Source organism: Calliphora vicina, chromosome 4, assembly GCF_958450345.1.
Source record: "Calliphora vicina chromosome 4, idCalVici1.1, whole genome shotgun sequence".
Lineage (NCBI taxonomy): Eukaryota > Metazoa > Arthropoda > Insecta > Diptera > Calliphoridae > Calliphora > Calliphora vicina.
In genome coordinates, this window is record NC_088783.1 from 102,131,954 (window position 1) to 102,141,411 (window position 9,458).

The window sequence follows — 9,458 nt, forward strand, 5'->3', positions numbered from 1 at the left end:
GTACTTGAACATTTATTTCGTAATAAATAATGTTCAGTTTTGATATATAAACACAAAGATGAAAATAAAGTTCCGTTACTCAGCTGACGTTATTTCTTATGTTAATAAATAAAAATTGCGCATGGCGATGTGGGTTTAAATTAAAGGAATGGAATTGCTGTTGGTTTTTGTTTTGTAAATTAGAGCAGTAATACGGTAACGTCTAAAGCTATAAAAAAAATAATATAACATCGGCTAACAATGTGGATTTTTAAAACTAATTAAAATGAAAAATACTTTTTTTGAAGAAAGTACAAGTTTTAACGGAAAATTAAATGAAAATGTTGAACATAATTAGAAAATACCTTCGTGAGTATATTTAATGTAAAAATTATAGAACAATTAAATTTATCAAATTTATTAAATAAAATAAATTTTGTATTTTGATTTATGAAACTGTTATCTACTTTATTTTGACAAGATATTTTGTCGACGTTATCCAAAACACTAAAGAAAAATACTAATACACCAACTAAGTCTCGCTTTTTAAAAATTAAGCGAATAAATAGTAGGAGTTATTTTCTATACTTTGTCCTCTTATCTTCTAAGTTTTTGTTATTTTTGTACCATTGTTTCCTTTTATTCAATTTTAATACTTTTAATGTAATATTAGTAAATAAAAAAATAATAGTGAAACTTTACCGTATTCAACTATCATAGTACATACTGGAATTATTTTGCACTATTAAATTTACTGAAGAAAAATATGTTGTACTAAATAAACTTTAATGAGCAAAAATTTTAATTTCACTATTGCACTTAGTGCATAAATATATCAAAAAGTATATTTATCAAAAATGTTGCAAAACCTTAAGCACTGGCAATTTTCTATTGCTATTAAGCGTTAAAATTTTTATTTTCGCTATTTGTATAAGTTATCAATGAATGTGATTTGCTGAGCGAGAGAAAAAATACAATTTGCAATACGCAACGAGTATGAAATATATTTGTCTCTCTTTTCAAACCACATCCATTTTGACATTTTCTTTTTTTATTTGTATAGAAACCAGCTGATTCATATCCAAGGCGAATTTATATATATAAATTCGCCTTGTTCATATCTGTATAATTTGTGATTTGTTATATCAAATGAACGTATTCCCACATAACATAATTTACTGTTATTCTGCCGACGGTTTACCACGTGTTGTGATAAATATATTAGTTTTTTATTAGATTAATTCAGTTTATCGAGTTTTTCCCATTTTCAATTTTAATTTATCTATTTTCTGCACTGTAGGGTTGTCAAGGTTAATAATTACATATTTAATTCCATTACATTCCTAGTTGTTAGTTTAACTGACATTAGTGAACGGACCGGTACTTTAGCACTTTTTTTACAACTCTGGGAATGAAAAACAAAATATGCAGATGCATTTTTGTAAGGTCAGCATAAAAACACAAAGAAAGGAATTTATTAAGAAATTTATATTAAATACGAATTAATTTAAATTTAATACAAATTAACAATAATCACAATCACAAAATGCATTCTTTATTCGCTGGACTACATTTTCCCAATAAACCCGAGGAATTTCTAACATTGAAGGAAATAGATTTTGACAAGAGTGTATTGGACCTGAAGCAAAAAATTGCAGAAAAGTGTCAATTTGAAGTTGATAAATTGGAAGTTGTCTACAATGGTTTAGCACTGCAGGATGAGAAAAAGTTAGGTGAGTCTCTTAAGCCGGAAGCAGTTATACATTGCTTTCAAAAAACAAAGAAATACACACCTTACGAACCTTCAGAAAAAGTAAAAGATCCAGAAGCAGTGGACATTGCTCAAGTATTATTTTATAATATTGGGAACATACAGATCAATGTTAGTTGCCGTGTGAACATATTGCAAAAAATACTAGCAGAATATCCAGAATTTCGCAGAAATCCTGCTGCCCTAGCCCTTATAAGAGATTCTGTATTGTTTAACACTCTACATCAGCCTGAAGTAATTAAAAAAATTGCAGAACATTATCCGATTATTTTGGAAGCTGCTTCATTTATAGTGAGTACTGTTCGCAAAGAATTAGCCAGAAATATATCAGCGTCGAAATTTTCTGAACCTGCTACTGATTCCACTAACTCTTCGGAAGAAGAAAACTCGGTCGGCAGTAATGAGCGCAGCAGCAGCCGTGATGAAGATTCTGGTCGTAGTCAGTCGGAAACAGCACGTATACGTATGATTAGTCGTCAGCAATTACAAGCTGCATTAGCGCAAATTGGCTATGGTTCGGCAAATTCATTGTCTAATATAGCCCAGAGAAATACCGAGACATCAGCCGCAGCCTCTGGAACATCAGAAGCCAGTTCTACACCACTGTCAAACTCTGCAAGCGGTGAAAGGATATCAACAGATGCATTTCGTAATGAACTATTAAGAGCTCTGGGTTCATTAGGACAACGTGGTAGCACATCGGCGACTCCCTCTCAAGATTCTGTAGCTATGGACACATCTGAACAGGAACAGCTATCGGCCAACACTTCATTTACAGATGACGGCGATATACCAGTAGTTTATCGTTCACATCCCTATGCCGAACAATTAAGAACTATGTTGCAAATGGGTTTTTTGAATCATGAAGAAAATCTAAATTATCTTAATTTAGCAAGCGGTAATATTGAACAAGCTGTCAATCTTTTGATGGCAGCTATGATGTAAATGTCTTATTGCAATTTGATGGCCCATAATTAAATAAAAATAATTTTTATACAATTTTTTTGCAAAACAGTTTTAATAGATAAGAAGAATGATTGAATTAATAAATGTTAAGAGTTTTAATTAAAATTAATGTTTGTTCTTAATAATAACCAAACCAGTGTATTTGCATATACCTACATATTACGAGTGTCGTCGTAGTCTTAAACGTAGTACTCGTTTATACTTTCTATAGGGAAATATACATAGAGCGGAAACTAGAGAAAAAATCAAGGAATTACTCAAAAATCACAACTACTATTGTTGTTTTTGTTTTCACGTAGTTTTTTTTATATGGCAGATAGCACCACTGGATTCAGCGTAATCGAATTAGTTTAACCCGCTGGGTGCACAGTGTAATTGTTCATAGCTCCTATATGAAGCCCACAAACAAAATTCATTAAAATTGTGGACAAGGTTTACGTTTGATATCTCAAAAAGAATACAAAATATCGAGAAACTGGTTTCGGAATCAAAAAGAGGACAGTTAAAAAAAATATAATCCACTCATAACTAATTTTTATTAATGGTCGATGGTCGAATGAATAAAAAGCTGACGATATGTATTTAACTTTTTTATTACTTCTTTCAAGGGATTTCTTATAAAATGACACAAGTATGTGAAAGTATGGCAAAGAGTATAAAAGGGGAAAATATATTATTGCCTAATTAATGGTTGTTAACGATTCCGCCGAGCGGAGACAAGATTTATTCAAAGTTTGGATAATTTAAATTTTACTATTTACCTTGAATTTTTTATTAATAGTCCAATTCACAATCGGTGTCATAGCGTTGTACATAAATATTTTCCTACAAAATATTAATAAAAAAATTATGACATACAACGATACAACACTACGACACCGATTGTTAATTGGACATCTATTATGTTCGTCTTTATTTTAAATCATAAAACACACCGGACTGAACTGAATACACGTTATTCAGAATCGATGATTAAGGCAATATCATATTTAAAAATTTTAACTTTGACCTCAAATTTAAATAATAGTTGAAATATCAGTTTAATCAACATATGCCAAAAACCAATATTTTAAGTTAAGTTGGGCCATTGCTGATTTAGTCCAAATTTTGAGCATGTGAGTTTTATATCAAGTGGCAAAATAACCTGCTCAAATATGTTGAACAAAATCAAAATTGATTTTTCATTGCCACCCATACTTATTAGAGTGACTAGTGTACATTCAATTTTGAAATATAATCACCTTAATAATTTGGAATTAAACACACGATTTATGTTGGAGTAAATTTTAAATGGGTAATTTTATTAAATAGTTTTCAAAATACATGTTATATTTTTATATTGTTTGGTTTATGTAAATAATACAAGTACATAATTTATGTAAAAAAATTACTATAATATAAATAGTCTTAAAGCACAAAATAGAATTGCTCTGCAAATATTTAAACATACAAGATTCTAAACATATTAATATCGGTTTCTTATCTATTCATACAAAAAACGCAAATAATTCGGTAAACTGTCGTAGTTTTTCTTAATTGAAAATTTTTGTCGTTATGGGAATAATTTAAGACACATTCACTGCCAATTTATTGGGTATGGGAAACGTACAAAAATATCCATTTTGAAACGAAAACAAAAAAATATTAACTCACAATCAGATGAAATCTTTAACACAAGTTGAGCAAAGTACAAATATGAATTCATTGAAATAATAATAGTATTAATATTAAACGAAAAAATAGTCTACTGCTTATGTAAGTTCCCTGATATGCGTGAGTGAGGTTCAAAGTTCTGAGTTTTATAAAGAGAGAGAGACAGCAAAAAACAAGGCATCAAATATGAGTTTTGCCTTTGACTTTGATTAAAATCATACAAAATATTCCAATTATGGCGTAACTCAATGGAAAACATCCATAAATGGAAAATGTGCTTGATCCGGTTCTAGTAAATCAATTAAGTAACAAACAGTACCAGCAACACCCTCATATAGACTATGGGGACGATCAGGAGTTCGAGCACGTAATCTAAATTCAGAATTACTTAATAGTTCCATATATTTGATTGCTCTGTATATGTAGACAGGCTCATGAGTTAGACGATACAGTAACAAGAAAACATAACCGTTGCCAGCAACTCCGTGACAAATTCCTGGACCCTTGCGTAAAAATCCCTTATGCCAAACTAAGTCGGCCGACTTTTTCAGAGCCTGCATGTACTTGTCTTCTTTAAATATTAAATAGGCTTTAGCTAACAAATAAACAGCTCCTGGTGCTCCATGGCACCAATGTACTAAACGTTTCTCTCGACCACTTTTAAGATCTTCCAATGCAACTGGAAAATTACCCTCCTCATCTTGAAGCATCAAATAGAAATCGATTGACCTCTTAATATCCCTTAATTCGGCACTGGGAGCTGATATGGGATCGGTTTGAAACCAGGGACTATCCAGCAACATGTGAAGAATGGCACACAAACCATGAGCGGCTCCCAAATACTCGGTGCCGTGATATTGGTACATCAAAGGCAAAGGTGCTCTTGTTTGTTTAGCATACTCTCGACCACTTGCTATGACCATTTGGCATATAGATAATACATCATCATCGGTTATTTTTTTCTCTGTTAGCACATCATTCAACCAATAGCATCCCGATAAATAACCAGCTCTACCCACAAGCACTTCGTCGCAACCGTATTTTGTATGCATAAATTCCTTACTTGGAGCTATACCGCTTTTGAAGTTCATTAAATCATCCGATAGATCTTGTGTCAATTTTAAATCATGAGAAATTGCAGCAGATACAGCGTAAATACCTGCATTTCCACATAAAAATGAATAACGTTCGGACGACCGTTTTTTATAGCGGTCAGCATTAGCTTTGGCATTTCTTATAAATGCATGAGCATGCTCCAAAGCCGGATAAAGGTCATGACATTGTGATGATCTTGCCATTTTCCAAAACATATAGGCAATACCGGCATTACCCACATACAAATCACCTCTATGATCTTCGTCATCACAACCGGGGCGACAGTGTTCGAGAATAGCATCAACGTAAGTACATATTAAATTCTTTACATGTTCATCATCATACTCTAAGGGAGTGGTTTGTTTGTTCACATAATCCGGATAAGGATTCTCTAAAAAACGTTTTTCCATTTCTAACGACTCAATCGGTGGACCTGTAAATAAACAAATATGTGCGTACATGTACATGGAAATTTATATTACGAGTATATTGTCTTGCTTCTCTATTTGCAAAACAATCGATTTTTTTTTTTGCAATGTCTATCATGTCCTGTCTAGCTATTAAGTGAGGGTGCGGTCATTTTCTTTATATTTTACTCTATTTACATACCTGTTGTTTTGTATAACTCTTTCGTAGTCTCCTTTCGTTTGCAATATGCTTGGTATAAACACTGAAATTATACAATATTTTGTTTATTTTTAATAAAAATTTTGATTGCAAATTTATATCGTAAAATATAGTTTTAACGTACAACTAAAAGTCCTTTACTTGTTTCTGTGACACCTGGCCAGTGAAGGTAATTTAGCTATTTTCTCGATAAATTTAGCGATTTTTAAACGAATTTTATAGGGTTCTATAAATCGACTTTCAATAATCGACTTTTTCTTCAAAAAATCGAAGTTTTGTCACAAAAGAGTAGAGCTGAAAAAAAACAATAATTCGAAATCGACTTTTTGGTCGGAAAATTCAAATAGTCGATTAAGTCTCGACATTTTTAGATTGTTAAACAAAATATTAAATTAAACAGCACACACTAGCAAAAAAAATAGCGTACAATTTGTGGCACTTGCATTTTTTCTAGTGTATGCAAAAATAAATAAAATAATAAATAAACTACACAAAATTCATCCAACATTTTTCTATAAACGATAATCGAATTGCAGAAACTTTTAGAAATGCGTTAGATAAACAAATAAACATATCAAATCAGTAATGTAATTTTTGTTAAATATTTTATAAATTTAAATCAAATTACATACAGTGCCGGACTTAAATATTCACACAGCATACAGACAGTGGAGAATGTGGGGAACATGTTGCACTATCCATATTCGGTCGTCATGGGCTGTGTGTTTGGGGTCATTGTACTGTTGAAAATAGAAATGTTCCCAAGCTTTAACTTTAGAGCGCACTGTAGTAGTTTTTCTTTTAAAATATTAAGGTACACAGTTTTGTCCATTGAACCGTCGATGAAAACTAAGTTTCCTACATCAGATGCAGCCATACAACCCCACAACATGACCCCTCATCCGCCATGTTTGGCAGTGTTTACTACATTGTTCTTTTCCAATTCAGTGTTTGGCCTTCTCCAAACTCTTACTCTGCCGCCCGATTGAACAATTAAAAGTCGTTAAAACATATGTATAAGCAATTGTCTCCAAATGTATGCTGTAATTCAATGGATCAACCAAATTTTAGTTCTATTGCTAAAATGTTAAATCTTGTATTAAAGACAAATATCCCAAAAGATTTATATGAAGAACAATGGAGAAAAATGTCATTTGTTAAATGGAACGATTGTTTTGGAGAAGAGTCTGGAAAAAATTTAAATGTATTTTGGTGTAATGTTTATTCCTACAAAGATTCTGCTGGTTCAAACCCATTCAAGGCTCTTCTTAGACTAAAGCTTTTCTTAGACTAATCGCATACATTACAAATAATTCAATTTGCTGCGAACCATCTTCTGAAATGTTGAAACTTTTTAACTCAAATACAATGTACAATACAATTTCTGAAGCTAATAATTCGGAGGACTTTGATACCGAAATTTTTGACATAGTAAATATTGGCTAATAGTATTTAAATAACGCATTTTTTAATATTATTAAATATTGTATTAATCTAATTAATTTTTACTTTTGACTAAATGGAATAACATAACTTTTTGATGGTTAGTGATAGAAAGGAAATATTGGTGCCCTTTTGCTAAGCTTAAAATGGCTTTTCATCGAGCATGTTTAAAAAAACTAAAATTCTTTTTTTTATGGCTTTTTGTTGTGGCTTTTTGGAACTATTTTTAAGGAGTCAAAAATCATCAATTGTATTAATTTTTGATTCAGAACCGATTGGTGAAATCAGATTTGCAATATTTGAACCACCACAAGGAGTGAAAAACTTGCAAAAAAAAGGACGCCATTGTTTTTATTTGCGCAAAAACCTTCAGAAAAATTATGATACCCGCAAATCAAATTTTTTAAATTAACTCTAATGTATACATTCAAGTATATAATAATATTTAATTCAACAATAATATGTAATTTTAAATTAAAAAAAAAATAATTTATTTTTAGAGTTTTTGGGGATAAAAAAATGGAAATGGGGATAAGGGCTGGAAAAAATCTGGCAGCAGTGCTGGAAGTTACGAGATTCCGTTCGTTTACTTTTAAAAACTTGTAACGAGAGAACAAGAGATTGGTAAAAGTGACGGTTCGTAGATAGAGAATATGATATTAAGTGTGTTCGCGTACTTTCCAGTAAAAATTATCCAGTAACTTTAATTTAGAGCGTAAAAATACATTTACTCTCAATCCAAAAAAATATCCAAAAAGTACGCGAACAACAATTTGTAAAAATAAGTTGTATTTTATTATAAACTAGTTGATCGCCCCGGCTTCGCCCATTAGCATTTACTAATGTTCTTCAAGTTTCTCCAACCCACTCACACCAGCCTATTCTTATTTATTTGCAAAAAAATATCTAAATTTGTATTGCATACTTTAGGGAGCTTTTTTATTACAGTTGACTGGACTCACAAAAAAAAGAATTTCTGAGTTTTACCCGGAATTTTTTAATTTTTTTTCTTTACAAACCATCTCCTGAAAATTTCGAATCGAATAAAAAAAATCAGCCAAATCGCTCCAGCCGTTCTCACGTGATGACATTACATACATGGACCATTTAATTTTTATATATATAGATCAATTTAAAACGTTTGTTTTGTGTTATTTCACTTCTTTTATTTGCAAGACTTGTAAATTGTGTTAATTTTCAACTTTTTTGTTTTGTTTACTTTTGCAACAATATCTTCTAAAGATATTTTTACTGGACAAAAAATGTTCAGTAAAAAATATCATGTTCTCTATCTACGAACTGTCACTTTTAACACTCTCTTGCTCTCTCGTTACGAGTTTTTAAAAGTAAACGAACGGAATCCCGTAACTTCCAGTGATAACTTGTACAAATTATTACAAATTATCAAGTACGCGAACACAACTATTTTTGACAAAAAATGTCCAGTAAAAAATATCAACATAAAAATATGTTTAAAACAAAACTAAAGAGTTGAAAATTAATATAATTTACAAGTTTTCCAAAGAAAAGAAGTAAAATAGCACAAAACACAAAGTTTTAAATTGATTTATAATAAAATACAACTTAGTTTTACAAATTGTTGTTCGTGTACTTTTTTTGGTTACTTTTCAGATTGAGAGTAATTTATTTTTACTCTCTAAAATAAAGTTACTGGATATTTTTTACTGGAAAGTACGCGAACACACCTTGTGATTAGTTTAAATTTTTGTTGGGCAGATTTTTGAAATTTCCTATTCTGTGCTGGGTATCTGGGTCATTTATTAGTGGATGGACCTGGGATTGACCTATGTATACGCCGAATAGTCAAAAAGATACTCTGTTATAGAGTCGTATGTGCTAAGTTAGGTGGCATTAGTGTCTCAAAAGTTCGAAACCGTGGCACCCTACAGGGAGGTGTACTATC

At 31.1% G+C, this 9,458-nt stretch overlaps 2 protein-coding genes across 2 annotated transcripts; one reads left to right on the top strand and one right to left on the bottom strand.

Annotated features, from left to right (window-relative positions):
* The first annotated feature begins 1,499 nt into the window (after positions 1–1,499).
* Positions 1,500–2,821, top strand: LOC135957237 (uncharacterized). Its single transcript, XM_065507942.1, has one exon. It carries the CDS (start codon positions 1,526–1,528, stop codon positions 2,693–2,695), a length of 1,170 nt encoding a protein of 389 aa, XP_065364014.1. The 5' UTR covers positions 1,500–1,525; the 3' UTR covers positions 2,696–2,821.
* Positions 2,822–3,984: 1,163 nt separating this feature from the next.
* LOC135957490 (lanC-like protein 3 homolog) lies at positions 3,985–6,230 on the bottom strand. The gene is made up of 2 exons (XM_065508239.1): positions 6,074–6,230; positions 3,985–5,897 (listed from the first exon to the last, which is right to left on the bottom strand). Exon 2 carries the CDS (start codon positions 5,872–5,874, stop codon positions 4,615–4,617), a length of 1,260 nt encoding a protein of 419 aa, XP_065364311.1. The 5' UTR covers positions 5,875–5,897; positions 6,074–6,230; the 3' UTR covers positions 3,985–4,614.
* Between the last annotated feature and the right edge of the window lie 3,228 nt (positions 6,231–9,458).

Coding starts and splice junctions, on each gene's coding strand:
- LOC135957237 (XM_065507942.1), top strand. CDS start 1,526: ATGCATTCTTTATTCGCTGGACTACATTTTCCCAATAAACCCGAGGAA.
- LOC135957490 (XM_065508239.1), bottom strand. CDS start 5,874: ATGGAAAAACGTTTTTTAGAGAATCCTTATCCGGATTATGTGAACAAA.